At 49.7% G+C, this 18,651-nt stretch overlaps 1 protein-coding gene across 1 annotated transcript; it reads right to left on the bottom strand.

Annotated features, from left to right (window-relative positions):
* Positions 1-463: 463 nt before the first annotated feature.
* LOC308226314 (DEP domain-containing mTOR-interacting protein-like) lies at positions 464-15,053 on the bottom strand (the record flags this gene model as incomplete). The annotated part of the gene is made up of 9 exons (XM_080627942.1): positions 14,797-15,053; positions 7,666-7,844; positions 5,968-6,091; positions 4,930-5,108; positions 4,129-4,314; positions 3,645-3,785; positions 3,251-3,321; positions 1,731-1,835; positions 464-589 (listed from the first exon to the last, which is right to left on the bottom strand). The coding sequence occupies exons 1-9, from the start codon at positions 14,922-14,924 to the stop codon at positions 464-466; spliced, it is 1,239 nt and encodes a 412-aa protein (XP_080484068.1). The 5' UTR covers positions 14,925-15,053.
* Between the last annotated feature and the right edge of the window lie 3,598 nt (positions 15,054-18,651).

The following is an 18,651-nucleotide window of genomic DNA, read 5'->3' as shown; positions in this document are numbered from 1 at the left end:
GACTGTCTTTACAAAGAAGCATACATTACTGGAGTCATTTCCTTATTTGCCTGACAGAGTGGCAGGCACAGCTTATGGGGCCATCTGGAAAGCATGTTGTGTTCTTGGTAGACTGCACAGGCAGCTCAGGGCAGCTCAGGCATACTCGCTTGCTTGATACCAAGCTTCTTGCTGCTCCCCAGCTTGTGCCATCTGCCCGGCAGCTTGGTTGGGTGAATGGCTTGTTCTCAGGCTTGGTTTCATGATGTGCTGAACACTCCCATTGGCATTAAAAAGATCTCAAAATCAGGTGAAGCCAAATATTTCAACGTCAAAATCTGAGATTTGTCCATTAGAATGAGTTTATTTGAAAAGACATTAACCTGCCTGGCTGACATTTCACAGTGCATGGTCCCTCCCCACAGTCCCTCCTTGCTCAGTGGAGCCTCCTGCCCTTCCAGTGGCCGCATAAAGGCTTCTTTGCTCATTCAACAGCTTCCATGACTTCCATCACGAGAGTTCGTGGTCCTGTCATGATGAGGCTGCTGATGGTCTGATAGTCCAGATGCAGCACGTACATCCCATTCACTGAGAACACAAACTGGCACACCTGCAAGGAGAGGAAGGGCTGGTAGCTTTCATCTGATCTCTTCATGGCACCTCCTACCTGTGACTGGCTAGAGCCAAAGGCTGCAACACAAATAACTTGCTATAAACCCCTGTAAACCCTAAAGCATTCCCACTCCATAAGCCACACTAATAATCACTGTGCTACGAGCACTATATCATAAAAAAAAGGGCCAAAGGAGCTCAGACTGTGAGCTAACAGAGAAAGAGACTCATTTATGAGCAGGGGTTCACTTCACAGATGGAATTAAGGCACAATATTAACACCGAGCAATTTGGGAGCAAATGAGATTAGGTAAGGAGAAATTAACTGGGCTTTTGAGTAAATGAAACAAATTCATCCACCCCCTTCCAATCCTGCCTGAAGCAAACAAGGAGTCACACTCTGCCTCTGAAGAATCCCATTATTCCAAATAGCCGCGTGACTGCAGGCTTACATCAGCTGGTAGAAATTACTCCTACACTGTTGGGGGTTTTATAGGGAACTGTGAAGCTCAACACTTCTTTCATTCATGCTTAAAACTCAACACACAAACCCCAAACATGCCTGGGCCTAAGATGAGCTTCAAAACCTCAATTCATTTCACCTGGGTTGGAAGTACTGGAAGTCATTTAATGAATAAAAGCAAGGCATCAGCTTAAGGTTATTGAGCTTTTATGCACATGGGAAATAGCTCCATGAAGAACTACATCCTTAATAGCAGAGAAACACAAAACGTTACATCTCTGCTGGGAGAGCAGGTGACTGGGGATAAAGCTCTGCTCCTTCTGCTTCACTGGGGTTATGTGCAGTTACTGGAGCTGAACTGGGAATCCTCTGCTTTGTTTTTGGCAGTTCCAAAGCCTACCACAGGGACAGCTTAGTTTTGACAGAGTGTTTTCAGCTTCAGCTGCCCACAGGCACATCCAGCACTGAGCAACCACAGACAGGGCACTTTGCCTGCAGAGAGCATCCTCCCCTCCGCCTCTCACAGCACTGCCAGAGCTCCTTGTGCTGACTCAATTGGACTCATCTCCACTGCGTGAGGTGGGATTATCACAGAGGATGTGCTTGTGTTTAGCCCAAAAGGCTCCAGCATGACTTAAGTCCTGCCTCCTGTTAAAGCACCATGAGTAGCAAGTACCTTCATACCGGCAGCCGCAGCGGGTCCTCCTGGGTCCACTGCCTGGATGTGGCAAGGTCTTCCTCCTCGGACCACGAACCCCCAGCCCACTGCATCCCCCACAATCTACAAGCAGAAGAAAAGGGATTTGAAAACCAAGGAGTAGGCTGAAAAGAGGAGACACAACAGTTCCCAGTGAGATGGAGAGCTCTGCTCATGATCCTAACCTGTCACGGGTGGGAGAGAAGGGGCTGTGCATACAGTGAGATGAACCATAGATGAATTGCTCTCTGCAAAGCTTTCTGATTAACATTCCCTGCCAGCAAGTGCAGAAGAGTGAAGCACAGGCAGCATGAAGCTGAAGTGCAAGGCATGCACCGAGAGCACATTGAGAACATTTCCACAGCATGCACACGGTGCCTTTTCCTTGGCACAGGGCAGCATTTCCAGGGTGGAAGTAGCCTGTTTCCTGTAATACCATTGCCATCTGATGGGACTAAAAGAGAAAAGGAATTCCCCAAGGACTTTGCACATCACCCATATAAATAAATAACAGCAACTGCACAGCTAAGCAGAAGGAAACGAGCCATGAAAGGCCCAGGCTGGCAGAGTTGAAGGGCAGGGCAAGAGCACTCAGGAGGAGAGCGAACAGCATGTCCTCATACATGCCACACTCATCACCAGCTTTACTTTTCTTGCTCCTTCCCATCAATTCCTGCAGCACAGTTAATGTGGGAACCTGCTCCACAGCTCCTCTGTGACCCTACTTGTGTCAAACCACTATGGCAAGGCAGCCCTCACACTTCCTACCCTGGACACTGGAATATTCCCATTGTCAAAAGCGGGCAGGAAAGGGTTGAGAAGTTCTACACGAAACCAAACAAACACAATAGGACCTGCAGGGCAGAAACTGTCTTGTAACATCCACACAGAGCACCCACCAGCCCTGTCTTAACTGGTCCTACAGCTTAGAAATCAATAGAGAAGCAAAAGCCCCAGGCTCGGGCTGTCGGCAGCATCCTGGAGATTCTGCAGCGTGTTTATTTTGTCCGTGAAAAAAGCCCACCATAAGAAAGGCAAGAGTGGCCTTTGGATGCTCCCCGATCACTGCTGCTCCATCAGATGCTGATGGATCATCTCAACACACCTGATCTGCAGCAGGAACATTAAAGCTGTGCATCAATCTGGGTGACACAGAGGATGAGTGCCGAAGTCCCAGCTCTCACAAGACTTATCAGTGCTACAGTTTGCATGGAACTGGATGAAACACAAAGGGGAGCTTTTCTGTCCAGGAAACATTCTCTTTCCCCATCTCCCCCTTTGATATACGTAAAGCTAAAGCAGGGGCTGCACATGTTTTTACCCACAGGACTATCTGAAGATACCAATCCAGGGAGACTCACCAAGGAAGCTGTGATGATGTGACGTGCAATCAGAGTTTCAGCACACAGAGGTCAGAGCAGCAGACAGAAAGCTATCAAAGAGCCATCATTGAGCTCAGTGCCTCTGCATTAGCAATACCATTCACAAAGGTCACTTACAGTCAGTGTTTTCTTGATGTAGGGGGCCCCAGGGGACAGGAGCTCTTCATTGGTGACGGGTCTCTTTAACACTAGAGCAGAAGGCGACAGATCCTATCACAATCAAGGGTTTCATATAACAAAGTGCATAACAAGCAGCCTGGGGGTTACCATGGGCTGGTGAACAGATGTTAGAACCAGCCACGGTTACTGCACACAGAAATCTTTGCATTCATCTCAATGTGCTCCAAAACACTCTCACAACTGTCCACATCCAGCCTCAGAGGTGAGGCTGAACCTCTCCTCTTGCAAGTCACCATACCGACAGTGACTGCATTTGGATCTGAGGCTCAAGCTAGCCTGTGTGCCATGAAGGAAGGGATGTGCAAGGATAGGGCAGTGCAGGAGCCCAGACCTGATTTGGGGTTGCACTCAGCCACGGGAGGGAACACCAGTGTTGGAGTAGTGCTGAAGTACGGGTTGGAGTTTCCTGCAAGGGAAGTGATGCTGCTCCTTCGAACCGCTGAGACAATCTTGATCTCCTTGTTGGTCTGGACTGAAAGAGGCAGAAATAACAATTACCCAAGGAAGGAACAGACTGGATTCAAATAACAAACTCCCCCCATGAGCCCGACCCACATCTGAAATGTGGGCACACTCTGAAGATGGTATTTGAGCTTAGAAAGAATAAAACTAGCTTCAAGGATCAAGAAGGGTAAGTTCTTTTCCTGGGATGGGGAGCTGCGATAGAGACTGCTGCCGCTCATAACGTCCACTGCAAGCCCTTGCAATGGGTGGTCACTCCATGGGATACCTGGAGGAACACGCTGCCCCTCAGCTCTGGGATACTCTAATGCAACCCTTGCTTTCACACCCCTCGGCAAACACATCCCATTTACCAGAGAGAAAGCTGGTGTTGCCGGGCTCTGGATTGAGCTTGCGAAGGCAGAAGGGGCTGTCCGGGCTCTCAGAGAGGGCACGAGAAGAGTTCTCGTTGAGTAACTCTGTGAGACGGCGCCGCCGCCGAAAGTTGATCCAGAACTGGTAGAGGAGGTCACTGTCAAAGAAGTGATGCCTATTGGAGACTAGGAGAGAACAGGGGAGGAGGGAGAGGCTGAGGGGCTGTGAAACACACACAGTAAATACACTGAGGGACCCAGGTGAATTGATTTTAATGCCTCTGTGTTCTACTGCAGGTTTGCTGCCTGTTTGAGGATGCTGCCTGCAGGAAGAGCAGGGCCATGTCCCCAAGAGATTCCACCTCCCAAGGGTGCACCACTGAGTCACAGCCCTCCACATGCCCCTGTCCCAAGATATTCAGAGCACTCCCTGCCTTCTAAATGGGAAGGTTAATTCCTGCAGATGGATATGATCCCCAGCAAGCGGAGCTGGACATTTCATCCTCACAACCCAGCCCTCCAAACTCAGGGATGGATCCCAGCCCTGCTGCCGGAGGCTTTGAAGGAGTGAAGTGCAATAGCTCAGATTTCAACTTCAAGCCTTTGTGGGTGGTGGAAGATTGCTCTGATTTCAAAGGTCACCAGCTCCAAACATAGAACTAAAAGGCCCCATTGCCATCTCTAAGTGGGCACTTGACCAGCACTTGTTGCATGACATGAATGGGGATTTGTTCCTAGAACAGCTTTGATAAGTACGCTCATCTCTTGCTTTCCATCCCGGCTCTGGCCCATGGAGCTCACCATGCTGGATGATCCCATGCTCCAGCAGCACCCGTCCCAGCTCCACCGCTTCCTTTCGGTTCTCTGCTTCTCCCTCCTGGACCAGCCAGTCGATCATCTCGCAGCCCAGGAAAGTCCTCTGGTACTTCACCGAGTTCTCCTCCCTCACCTTCAGGAATGACTCTTCCACACTCACCAGCCTGGCACAGAGGTGGGACAAGGCTCCCGTGATGCTCTATAGCCCTGTCACCCCGTAGGTGAGCTGCAGGCAGATGAAGCAAGGCCAAGGGAAGCAGGCAAAGCATTGCTGCTTGGGAGCAGTGGGGAGCGAGGGGAAGTGCAGAGCTGCAGTGTAAATCTTCATCCCAACAGAAGAAACAGCTTCAGCTGAACCAGTTCGGCTGCGACCCTCAGCTAAAGACCGCAGGAAAGCAAAGCAACTGAATGCGTGCAACAAATGGCAGACAATCCAAATCGATGGAGAAGGTGTGTTTCAGCGAGCACAGATTCAGTTTGCAGCCTATGGGAGAGCTAAATCCAGTGTGTCCACGAGAGGGCGCAGCGGGCTCAGCCGTGAGATGCGCTGGGTGCTCGGGTTCGCCAGTCCTGCGCTGCAGCTGCAGAGCAAAGCAAAGCACAAGGGATGCACATCTGCAGAGGGGCAGGGAGAGATCAGAACTCCCCAGAAACAATCCACACAAAGAAATCATTCCCAGGAGCACTGGGAATGGCCACTGGACGTGCCCGTCCCAGCAAACTGCAGACTGGACCCTAGTACTTCCCTGTATCAGATCCCAGAACCTTGCCTGGGTTGGAGCTTTCTAAAGCATCCCTGAGTTCAGAGCACAGCTCCTGCCCCAGCACCAAAGAAGCTGGTTATCCTGTGGCTGTGACAAGGCTCAAGAAACAGCATTTCCCAATGCTATTGCACAGAGAAGGAGAAAAGCCAGCTGTAGCTGTGGCTCCTATCTGCAGAGCATCATCAGCAAGCCCAGCCAGCACAGCACATTCCCAATGCTCACTGCTCAGAGTTGTGTTGCAGGGGAAGGGCTCACATACTTCTCATAAAGACTCTGTCCTCTCAGGAACACCTTCACATCCTTCGTGAGAGGGAAGGTCCCGTCATCCTTGCGGAAGCGGTACAGCAGCTTCGCATCCTTGTAGTCCGAGTGCTCATCGCAGACTGAAAGGAGTTCAGAGCAGGGAGAAGAGGTTGTTTTAGAAGGTGGAAGTTTGCATCTTCTTAACTCCAAAAGCCATGATTCAGGTGTCATTGCAGTTGGGAACTGAAAACAAAAACCTTACAGGACAGTGCTCATAGGAAACCAAAGTGCTTTTGTTATTTGAAGAGCAATTTCAGTGTGTTTCCAGTACATAATAGAACAAGAGATTCAACCACATCAGACCTTTCAGAGGCAGCACAATCATCCTCATGAGATGACTACTATCTCCTGGATCCCATCGAAGAAGAGGGCAAACAATTTAGACAGCCCATTGCAGAGCACTTAATGCTGCAGGTAACCAGCAGCCCTGCTTCCACAGGACAAACAAAACCAATGGGTCACAAGGCAAGCTGGAAAGTCAACTTCTGTGTCCTGCCAGGGTTTATCACTGAAGCAGGAGGGACGTGTCTGCGATAAGCAATCAAAGCAGCACTGGCACCCAGTCTGCACAGCTTCAATTAGCTAATGGATTGATTGGAAACTGTGGGCTGGAGAGATGGAGAAATAACCAGGTTTGGGTGTTAATGGTTAACTGAGAACTCCCTGCTTAGGCTTTGTGCTTCGTGATAAAGCACAGCAGCCCTTTATTTTTATCCAAGGCAGTTTAATGTAAAGGGCATTAACCTTGGCAAGTAGCAGATGGTAACAGAGTGCCTGCATTGCAGTGGTCAGAGGCAGCTATTTCTAGGGAAGAGGCTGCATTTGGTATGGTTGTCATCTGCCTCTGTCTCTTCAGCTGCATCCTCTGCAACTACCACCCAAATCCAGGCTCGTATCCCAGAGCTCAGCCCCAACCCTTCCCAGTGAGGGCAGTGCTGTCCCAGCCCTGGCTGATAATCCAGGACTTTTGTTCCTGATTAAGCCTGACAATCACATGGAGAGCAGCAGCTCTTTGCCAATCTGAAGTCCTTGTTTCCTGTTGTTATATCAGGAGCAAGGGCTGGACCTTGGGAATTGCTCCGCAGCCCAGTGACAAGCACACAGCACAGTGCATGGCCCGAGGTAATCCAAAACTGCTGAAAGTGCCAAATAATCTTTAAAAGGAAAAAAATGGCATCACACACTTAAATCCCAAGTGAGGCATTCCTATAGGATTGCTGCAGCCCCAGGTTTATAGGCACTGGATTACTTTTTGCCTCGAGTGATGTGGATTCCACACCCTTGCTTGTCCCCACAGATGGGGAAACTGAGCATCATTGGACTCTCATGGTCAAAAGGAACTGATTTCCCTGCAGATTTGAAGCATGTGTTATAATTCAGCTTCCATTTCTGCCCGTTTCACTGATGCAGAGCCCAAGTCCCTTTTCCTGGGGCACGGAACTGGAACATCCCCTAAAGCAACACAGATCCAACCCCATACAGCCTCCTGCCTGCCCATCATCTCCCATCCTCTTCAGGAGCCCTCACCCAATTGAAGGGTCATGAATATGACCTGGCCATGCTTCCATATCCTGATGGACAGATATGGTGATCAGATAAATGGCATCACATGATCCATGATCAGATATATCAGATACATCAGAAACCCACACACCGTGATGGATGATGTAATGGTCCATCAGCTTCTGCATGAGGCGGATGCCTGTCTCTCGATCCGGTGCTTCTTTGTGGTCTATGAGCCAGTCCGTGAGCTCCTTTGCCACGAAGCAGTTTGGGTATGTTCGAAGGTGGTAACGTCGGTCTTTTATGAGCTTTCCATCATGAAGGCGAAGCCTAGAGGGAAACATTGAGTAGAGGTGGTGATACAGAGGAATTTGGGTCTAACAGCCCAGATTCTGCCCAGCCTCTGATCATTTGGCACTTCTGGGAAGCACCCAGTGACTTATAAATGCAACCAAACCTCTTGGCTTTGCAAGATTGCATCAGTCTAAGGAGCCCCTCCATCATCCCCTTGTCTCTTCTTATTACTACGCAGGTCTTAGTCTGGACCGTACATGTCTTCTTGTTCTAAATGAGCCTCTAAAATATACATGGCAGCTAACTGAAACTGAAGAAGAGTGAAAATACAGGGAAAAGAAATAGTAGACATATATTTGTCATCTTGGCATAATTCTGCATCTAGTTCTCCTTTCCCATCACCATGAAAGCAGGAACGTAGGTGCCCCCAGGTCAAAGTCTTAGACACAGCTCAGGGTGGGAGCAGCAATGGGAGCTCTCATTTCTTCTGCATGCACCAGGCAGATCCCATGCACTACCTACTAATCCATCTGCCCACTGAGCCAACAGCGGGAAACAGTGCTGACATTTTCTGCTTCAGACTGGGATAGACTGGGACAGAGTTTACCAAAGCAACCACCATCCTGTCCTGAAAACCTTGATGTTCTGGCAAGCCTGGGACTGTGATGGAAAGACACATACGGGTGAAGGTTACTCAGGTGAGCATGGCTTTGGCTTTCAAAGAACCTTTACAACTGAGCAAACCACAAGGCACAGAGCTCTTCTGTGTTCAAGCCAAAGCCAACCCAACTTGGCAAGAGATCTGTCCAGGAGTCAAACTTTTGCCCTCTAGTCATGACTGTTCCCATATACTAACCCTGGAAAGTGCCCAGTGCATGCAGCAGGCTCAGAGATATCACTGAAACATCTTCTCTGTGACTGCAGCATGTTTCTGGTTTCACATTATTCATTTCAATTCAGTTTTGCCCTGGGCCAGTCTATTTTATGAAGGCAGCAACCACTGCAGCCTTGCTTTATGGGGAGCCTCAAGTCCTTCTGTTCTTTTTGAAGGAGTTATGAGAACAACAGTTTCAGGCACCATGAGAAATATTAAATACCCTAAAAATCTATCAGATCATAATAGGATTATCCATTATTGTAGGGTTTACAAACAGTAGGGTCTCAAATGTCATTTGTTGGGTGAAGAGTTAGTAGCTTGTTGTTATAATTAATGCTGAGGCTACTATGAGCCAATATAACCCTAAACAGGTCTTTTCAGACCTTCCTGGTAACTAAAATCCTAACCCAAAGGTTCATGCAGAACCAGCTCCTGGCCTTGCCTTTGCCAGACCTCCCTCCGATACTGATGTCTATACCCAGTATTTCGCTCTCCTTTCCCAGAAGACTCATTCCCACAATTCCACACATGGATTTTACCTGAAGCGAGCAGCCCACAGGCAGCCGCCTGCTATTTTTAGGGATTTTAGCTTTTTTTCCTTCATTTCATGGTCCACTGTCAAAATGCAATCAGACACAGTCAGCAGCAACTGCAACAGGGAGGCTCCCACCCTTCCATCCCCCAGCTATGGGAGAAGACAAAGTCATTTATTACATCCTTTATTTCCTTTGTAATCACAAGTGAGATGCCACTTTAGAGGCGTGCTTGGTAGAGATAAGACATGTAGCAGGAGCACTCTATGCCTATCAAGAGTCTGCAGGACTCTATAAAGACTATATATGTACATACTTATGCATATACACACATGCATACTCGTATCCTCACCCACAATAACACACAGATCATAATCACACAAAACCTGAATAGAAACTGGTTGAGAAAACGCTATTTCCCCTGTAGGGTTTTTTTCACCGTGTTTCAGAACACTGCATAAAATGCACAGATCTTGTGGGGGGGGGGGGGGGGTGTGTGGTAAAAGAACAGAAAAGAAAACTGAATTTCAGTAAATAATGCTACTAAACCCCAGGATTATTGCTTTGTTTTAAATGCACTTATTCTGAAGCTATTCCATTGGGAACAATTGCCAGGACAGGGATGAAATACTCAAGCACCTCTGGAGCAGCAATGCCATGGTTCTTGATGGGCTGCTCTGAGTTAGAGCCCTCTTGCTGCAGAGCTGGGGCAGGGAAGATGCAAAGCTCCAGTGTCCTTGTGGGCTTTTCCCTTTGCTCTTGTTTACTGATTCCCATCCACTACAAGGAAGCCAGTTTATCTTTCCCACACTGAAGGACACAACGCTGGCTGCTGAGCTGACACCCTCTACAAACCAGCCCATACGATGCTGCAAAAGCAAAGCCAGTGAAAACGAGGGGTTCATAATTGTGCTTCCAGATTGAGAAGAAACAAGGATGCACAATGCAATATTGTGAGGGTTCTAGATGCCAAAACCTACCCCATGTACACAGTAGTTCTTCCAAGGGGGGGAGGGAAAAAAAAAGGCAGAATAATTCAAGGACAAAATGCTCGCTGGAACAGGAGAATTGACTCTTGCGAAACACTCCTCGCTTGGCAGCAGCGAGCTGCTCTCACATGCATTGGATAACCAAACTGTTCCTCTGTCAAGGCCACTCCAAGGACGTCATTATTCGTCCTGCGTAACCTTGTTGAAAGGGAGAATCCCAGCAGTGTAAATAGAAGAGAAGAAAAGATCCAAACAAAGAAAAACAAATCACAAACCTCCAGGGAACGGAGTTTAAATCACTGCAGCCCTTTCAGGCACAACGTCCCTTCTCCCTGTGGTAGAGCAACATCTTCCCAGCAGTGTTATGGGCGTCCACTGCTGGAAAGCAACCCAAGGAGCTCCTCTCTTGATGACTTCTGTGTATTCGCATCGTGTAGTTTCAGAATAGTCTGAATTGGAGCATTTGCCAGAGCAAACGGCTTTCTTGCATTGGGAATTTGCTATTTTACTGTATTGTAGCTGCACCCAGCCAGAGCAATCCCTAAAGCAACAGCTACTCTGCACCAAGAACACACACATGGCTGCTTGGAGCAGGAATGTCACCCTAGGGTGCTCTCCATCACCTCCTCCCCATGTAAACAGACCTAGAGCAACTCAAATGCCAAGGTGGGAACTGTCAAGGATATTAACTGCACATTCCCCCAGCAGTTAAGAGCAAATAAATGGCCCTGGAAAGATGCATCACCCAAAAGACCTTTTCTGTTCCTTTCTCTACAGCAAAATAACGCCAGACAACCCACCCACCAAACAATTCTGTGCTCAGTGAAAGGCAGCAACAGCCACAGCACCTCGTCTGCAAAATACCTGCCTCGAGGACACATTCAAGCTGCAAACAGGCTCTGCAATACCCAGTTTGATGTGCTCCCAGTCTGCAAAAGCACCAGTATACTCTGGGGGAGAAGAGGGAGCTTTGCAGACCTTTGCAGCCCAAAATGCTTCAGAGATGTTTTGCTTTTCTGCTTGTATTTAAGTGCATGTGTAGGAAAATAAGACAAATCTGAGCAAGAAACCCCAGTGAGCACCAGTCTCCTTCCTTCTCCTCACTGTTACCAGCACTGAAAAGTTAATAATGAGCTTTTTAAGGTCATTCTGATCACAAAGTCTTGGCTTCTGAATGTCATCCATCAGGTGACTGCCACATGTTCCTGCAGGAAGACATCCCCACTTCACGAGATCCAAGTTCACCAAAGAACCATCAGATCCTTCGTGGACCAAAGGCTTTTGGCCAGGAATACAAACTTTGCCATGATCAGTCACTTACTTTAAAGTGAGAGCATCAAAGCATCAAAGTGTAAGCATTTTATTTACCAGTGTCTCTGAGTATCCAAATACAACATTGGGCACCTTTGACAGTCGTAGACAGTGGCTGAAATCACAGTTTTGTTCTTCACAGGAGAAGAACTTCCTTCTCCTCTCACATTCTCTGCCCAAGACATAAATTCACCAAGTATATTTTCTGTTTAAGAGTGATTGATGCAGCTCAACAGAGCCATTAGAGAGCAGCTGCTTCACTTGACCATGAGGGATGTACCCAGCAGAGAACACACAAGGGCTCGTCTCTACTTGAGCAACTCAGGTTACAGCAGGCTGTGAATTCAAAGTGCAGATAAGCCATTTGTTGCAATTAGAAGTGATTGATTGGAGAATGCCACCCAGAAACACACACCAACCCCCAGTAAAAGCAGTGTGATCTTCACGAGAGCTTATAGGTCTGAAACAAAAAGACCAGCAGCAGATGATGGGAAGAATGAGCCCAAACCAACAGCCCTATGAAACCCAAGACCAAACTATCAGTGGCAATTATCTCCATCGATTTGATGGGGAGAAACTCCAGACCCAAAACTCCTCTTCCCCCCTCCGTTCCATGGAATAGAAAGCATCATCCCTATGGAAGTGAAGGGACCCTGGCCGACAAGCATCCCAAAGCACAGTCTCCCCTCGGTTCCTTTAGGATCTGTTTTGTTCCCAGCCATCCCCACAGAGCATTCTCTTGCTTGTGCAGCTATTTCTGGCTGGGAAACACATCCTGACACTGAACACTCATCCCTCCAGCCAAAGCAAACTCCGAGGGATTTGCAGACTTGCTGGGAAGCCAAAGAACTGTAAAGATGGAGCAAAGGTTTGTTTGATTGAATGCACCAGAGGGGAGGCAGGGCAGGAAACAGAGGACAGGGAAAAACAAATGTTTGAGGGTTTATGTGGCTACAACAGCATTACTTGCTGACTGAGGCTTGCAGAGCCAGGGCAGACGGTGAGGCTTTTTTACAAGCTTCTTTATTCCTTACCTGGGGAAAGAAAGGGGAGCACAACACGGAGGTTCAGCCTTGCCCTGTCTGCTGCTGTCTGAGACATCACACAGCCTCTCTGCCTCAGTTTCCCCTATTGGGCATCCAGGGACATTCAGATCACAAACTCCTCCCCCACCAGGCTGTAAGATCCCCAAAACACAACAGTCAAGCACTCAGCGTGCTCTGCATCACTCAGGTTTCCTTTCAGCCAGAGGAGCTGCAGGGGAAGCAGGAGCCCAGCAGCAGGTTGGTGTCCATCCCTTCACCTTCCTCCTTCCAGGCTTCCTGCACTGGGAACAGGCTCCTGCCCAGACCAAAGCAGATGTGGCTGCCCAGTGCCCAGCCACAGGACCCACCTCTCCATCAGTGTGAGCACTGGGTGCCCTGGGGTCCTTCCATGGCATGCAGACCCAAACAGAGCTGAAGGTGGGAGCTGGGTGACATCCATCTGCTCCCCTCCATGCAACCAAGAGCTTGAGTGTCTCAGGAGCAGGTCAGGGGCACAAAGCAGTTGCGGCTGCCTGAGGGCAGATCAGGTCTGCTCCCGGTGCTCTGGTGTTTGCAAAACAGCAGCAGTCTCATAGCATCAGGGTTATGGCAGCCTCTGAAGTGAGAGATCTCACCTCACCTCTCCACTTGTGGGTGCTTCCTACCCCTCCCTGCCACCCCCCCAGCAGACATAACCTGCATTGGGTTCACCCTGGGGTAGCAAACTGAACGGCTTGCTCCTGTTCAAGACTGCAACAGGCTTGGTCTGAATACTCCTAGATTCTGGGAGCTCCCTACCCAGGAATGCCCAGGACACTCCAGGTGTGATGGAGGAGTGATGGGTACCCCAAAACTACACACATGTTGTGTTTGCTGTGCAGCTTCACCCCAGTCACACCGATGGAAAGATATTCCCACCCCTCACAGATCTCGCCTCCCTTCAGGCTTTAGCATCCTTTTTACAGGCTCAGGATGCATTCACACTAAGGAGTGAAGTTTCCAGACGAATATTGGGAGGGGAAAAGAAGGGTTATTATTGTTGTTTCTCAGAAGAGTGTAACATTAGCACCATGCCTTCACCTTGCTTATGAGAACTACCATAGCATGCAGGATACCGGGAGAGCTCTGTTCACAACCAGATTTATTCTATCCCCTTCTCCTCCCTGCAGTCACAGTCACCAAATGATGGGGAAATCATAACTGCACCTCTCCTGCAGTGTAACTAAAGCGATGCACATCACCCACATCAGCTGCAGCTTCTCCTCAGCAGTTAAATAGAAGGATATATAGGAAAGTTAAGCTCATTCTCAAAGCCTCACTTACAATGTGGGCTCCAACTCCTGCAAAGGCAGAAAGGCTGATGCAGCCTCCAGCCCCAACAGCAGCTTTCCCAGTTGCTACATGAGGAAAAGACTTCATTTTGGGAGCTAAGACTGTAATATTAGTGAAGACAACAAGCTGGAAGTGTGGCTAAACCACCACTGTATACTGAAAATCCAGCCGCTTTGGACATCAGCTGTGTTTTCAAGACAGGGCCTTAATCCTTAGCTGGATATTATCAATCACAGTACAAATAACAAAGCTAAAGCTAACATGGCTCACTGAGAATGGACAACAGAGTGGCACTGAGCTAATATTAGGAGTGTGATGCTGTCACACTTGGGCTCTGAGCTCTTTACGTTATTCAAGGATATAGTTCCTATTTCCCACCCACATAGCAAACCAAAGCAGGGCGGCATCAGGTGCAAACAAGCAAACCCTGCTCACGAGCTAGAAAAGCTCATAGATGTAACCTTAGAAGCAAGTAGGGGTTCTGACCCCAGGTACACAAGGAATGTTTTCTCAGCCACACAGGTTTTCTTGCATAGAATATATTCCTATATTCATAAGAAACAAAACCCCAGAAGCTGCACAAGAACTGGGACTATAAAAATGTAGAAGACTGGGGGCACCGCATCAGGTTCTGCACTTGGGGAATATGCAAAGGGAAGGAAAACCCCATTACCATCAGAACCCTGCTGTTATTGCCCTGTAGGTGAAGGGCAAGAGATGCCCTGAAAGGAGCAGCTGGATGAGATAACATGGGAAAGGACCTGGTTCACCACTGGTTTGGTGGGTGAAGGATCAGCAGATACTGGGGAGAAGGGGAGACACCAGTGATGGGGGGAAGAGGTTGCTCAAGGATGAAGCTTTGAGCCTCTTGCTAAAGGGGTGCAGCCCTGCCCCCGCCTGGAGAGCCCCATCACCTCCTACCTCAGCTGCTCTCCAGCAATCATCACCTCTGCCCTGTAGTGCTGCTCCGTGGCTTTCTTCTTCAGGCTGCTGCTGAGGCTCTCCATGTCGGGCTGGAGCGGGGGAGAGGCGCCGAGAGCCTCGCGCATCCCATGGGATGCGGGATGAAGAGATGCGGTCCCCCAGCGTGGTCCCCCAGCGTGGTCCCCAGCCCGGCTGGCAAGGTGCAGCCTGAAGCTGCTGGCTCCTGCTCCCTGCTTCTCCTTCCCTGTCTGAGGTCTCTGGAGGAGGAGCCTGCTGCAATCTGATCCCGGCTTTCCTGGTTTCTCACCCGCTCGTATCCAGCCGGGCTACAGCCGGGAACAGGGAAGGTGCAGGTCTGCTTGCAGGGGACGGGGTCCTTTTGCTTGCTCTGTCTTGATGGCTCCAGCAGTCTCTGGCCATACATAGGCTGTGGGATGAGGGGTTTGATCACCCGTAAGAGGGACAAAGCACTTCCTTAGGCTGTGACTTCCGCATGGAGGGTTCAAGATGTGCCATTCCCCAATGCAAGCCACGGGGCTTGTTCTCATCCTCTTCCCTAAGGGCTTTCCATCACTCCCAAAGTGAGCTGCATCCAACACCATGGTCAGCACTTGCTGAAAAGTGCGCTCGGAGCAGTTTGAGCCCTTCCTTGTTGAGGAGCCATGGCAGAGGCTGGATGGAGAAGCACAGGCTGTGATTAGCAAGAGCTGGCACTGATGAATCTGGTTCCAAGCTATTTGTATGGTGCTACAGCCTTTAAAACCTATCTCCAGGCACTCCCAGCCATTTCCATGATGTAAGATGCCAGAGCTGACCTGAAGGCGATGGTGTTCAGCAAAGAAACAGGCATAGGAACTGGGATATGGAGATGGTTAATTACATCCATCATTACCATTGGATGCATGTGCAATTGTATTTTCGTTAGTTAAAGTAGGAGTGAAAAATACTGCCTGGCATAGAGACCTAAACATCAAACATGCAAAAGAGGGGGGAAACCCACCAAAAGAGACCCTGGGGAAGAAGAGGGTGAGGGAAGGGAAGGCAATTCTATCAGCTAAGGAGATTCTGCTTCAATTTGAAGCCTAATAAAGCAGCAGTAAAGTAAATGCTGGCTTTAATTAGATCATCTTTAGCAGCAATTCATCAGCCAGCAGCTACTGAGCCAGTACCTCAGCAGCACAAACAGACACTTCCAGGCTTACAATCCCCTTATGCCATAGCACTGCTCAACCAAACCAGCTCAGGAGCACAGTAGGCAGCAGCCAGGGCCAAGGTCCAAAGCCAAAGGGAGCCTGTGTCCCTTGTGCTCCAGGGTAGCAGTGAGCTGGCACCTGGGACCACACGGCCTTGGCACCCCCAAACATGCTCAGTGTCCTACAGCACAGGCCTTCCACAGAGAGTACAATTACCTACCTGGAAGGGACACCTTAAAAGACATCAGTACCATTGTCAGCAAGCAAGCATCCAAGGTGTGCACTGCCCACCTCCAGAGAGCCAAGTACAAAGCACAGCCTGAGCAAACAGATAGAAAGAGGGAAAAGAGCTGGGGGCAAAGCAAGAAGGAATCATGGAATGGTTTGAGTTGGAAGGGACCTTAAAGCTCCTCCAGCCTCAACCCCTGCCACGGGCAGGGACATCTTCCACTGGAGCAGCTTGCTCCAAGCCCCTGTGTCCAACCTGGCCTTAAACACTGCCAGGGATGGGGCAGCCACAGCTTCTCTGGGCACCCTGTGCCAGCGCCTCAGCACCCTCACAGGGAAGAGCTTCTGCCTAAGAGCTCATCTCCATCTCCCCTCTGGCAGGTTAAAGCCATTCCCCTTGGCCTGTCCCTACAGGCCCTTGTCCAAAGCCCCTCTCCAGGTTTCCTGTAGCCCCTTTAGGCACTGGAGCTGCTTTAGGATCTCCTCGGAGCCTTCTCTTCTCCAGGACAAACAAGGAGCAGGCAACACGGGACAAAGGCACTGCTGTAGCTGGAGGTACCTTGCTCTTCCTCTGGCCAGCATCACCGCTTGCTCTGTGCTGACAGAGAAGCAGCAGCAACGTAGTTATTGGGGCTGAACCCATCCAGGTCTCTGCACTCCTGTCCAAGGCAAACAGGCACTGCAGCTCTGTGGAGAGCAGCAGCGGTGGGCTGACCAACAAGGCTCCTTCTATCCAGGCTCCCCTGTGTCCTGCTGATCACACTGTGCCATAAATGCAGGAGAACAGGCTCTCCTTGTGCACCCAGGCAGCCTGGGGCAGCTCTCGGAATGCCTCTGCTCCCACGTTGCTGATGCTGGTCTGTCCGTGCCAGGTCTTTAAGGTGCTCCCAGGACTTGTCCCTGCTCCCTGCTGCAGGATCCTTCATTCCTAAAGTGAACATGTGCCACCTCCTCCAGCCCTGCCCATCCCCTCGCTCCCCATCGCAGCACAGAACAGCACACTGTCATCACCCGCACTGCTGAAGCCCCTCATCCATCATTCCCCATCACTCCACAATGCTGACAGCACTGCAGCGTTGGGAAAACCAATCCCTATCCCTAGGTATGCCTCCCCCACTCCCCATACATGCAGGGATTAATTAGGTTTACTTATCAGCTAGATATACAGATGGAAAGTGCTATTCACAGCATGGCTTTGGAGTCACTGAATGTGGAGTCACACAGCACTGCAGGGTCACTGCATCTGGGTCTTCTCTACAGAGGAACTGCAGTGTCTGAACTTTCCTGTGATCAGTGATTCGATTCATTAAATGCTCAGAAAAGACAGAGGCACCTCTGTGTACAGCCAAGTGTCAAAATAGGTAAAAGAGAAAGGTTTAGCACGCACTGATTTCTTTATCTTTCTCCTTTTTTCTTAGCAGGGCAGGGGAAAAGTCCGAAGGGAATTAGATGAGCTGGGGTTTAAGTTATAAATACATAACAGACACAGAACTATCAGTAAAGTGCTCCCTTCCTGCAGCAGCAAGTCAGAAGAGAGCACAGAGAACACCACGAGCTGTCACAGTCATCCCTGCCAGCTACCGCAATATGCGCCTTAGTCCTTCCCTTATGCATTGCCCTGTCCTCCCCACCGCACCTCAAGCTCTGCATTTCAAGCAGGGAGCTGGAGGAATCTCCCATGCAGGGCAGGAGGGTTTGGCAACAGGCTGAGATTGTGATTTTCCCTGCTTGGAGCCGGCACACAGGATGCCATCAGCTTGGCCCTGGACACCAACCATCGCCTCTAGCCCCACACATGGAATGCGATTGGGCTCCGAAACACAAAACAATCCCCACAACCAACATCAGCGCAACCAAACCCCCATTTCATAGGGTCTGTGTTTCCTTTGAGCATGAAATATCCCCGTGTGGGCCACAGGATACATTCGCTAGGGTCTCTGCTTGTCCCTAGCAAGGTGTGCTCCCCTGGAGCCCAGCCAGCCTTGTGCAGGAGCAGGGCTCTCCCTGCTGCTTATAGCAAATAGGTTTCTATTTGGCTGCAAAGCTCAGAGTCCAGCCCCGGGGCTGTTTGCTCTTAACTCATTGATGGCAGCACAGCGAGTGCTGGAGGCCACCTCACAGCCAACGCCTCCATGAAAACCTCACATCGGCAATAGTGGGGGGGGTCCTGCATGGAGATGTCACATCCAACAGCACCCAGGGGAACGGTCTCATAGCAGTTAGAGCCAGCCTTGAGCTGCTGCACACCATGGATGTGTGTTGCACCTTAGAAACTGCTTAGTTTCTGTGTTGGAAGCTGGTAATGGGATGGGACTGCAGCATTCCTAGAGCCCCAGAAGCTTGGGCAGTTTTATTATCCTCTAGTGGCAGCAAATGAACACGTTAGTCAGCAATTTCTCATTAGCCAGTTATAAACCTGAGCTGAAGCTCT

The sequence above is a fragment of the Psittacula echo genome (assembly GCF_963264785.1).
Source record: "Psittacula echo genome assembly, chromosome: 12".
Lineage (NCBI taxonomy): Eukaryota > Metazoa > Chordata > Aves > Psittaciformes > Psittacidae > Psittacula > Psittacula echo.
The sequence above is the reverse complement of the archived record's forward strand: the minus strand, read 5'-3'. Positions and strand labels throughout refer to the sequence as shown.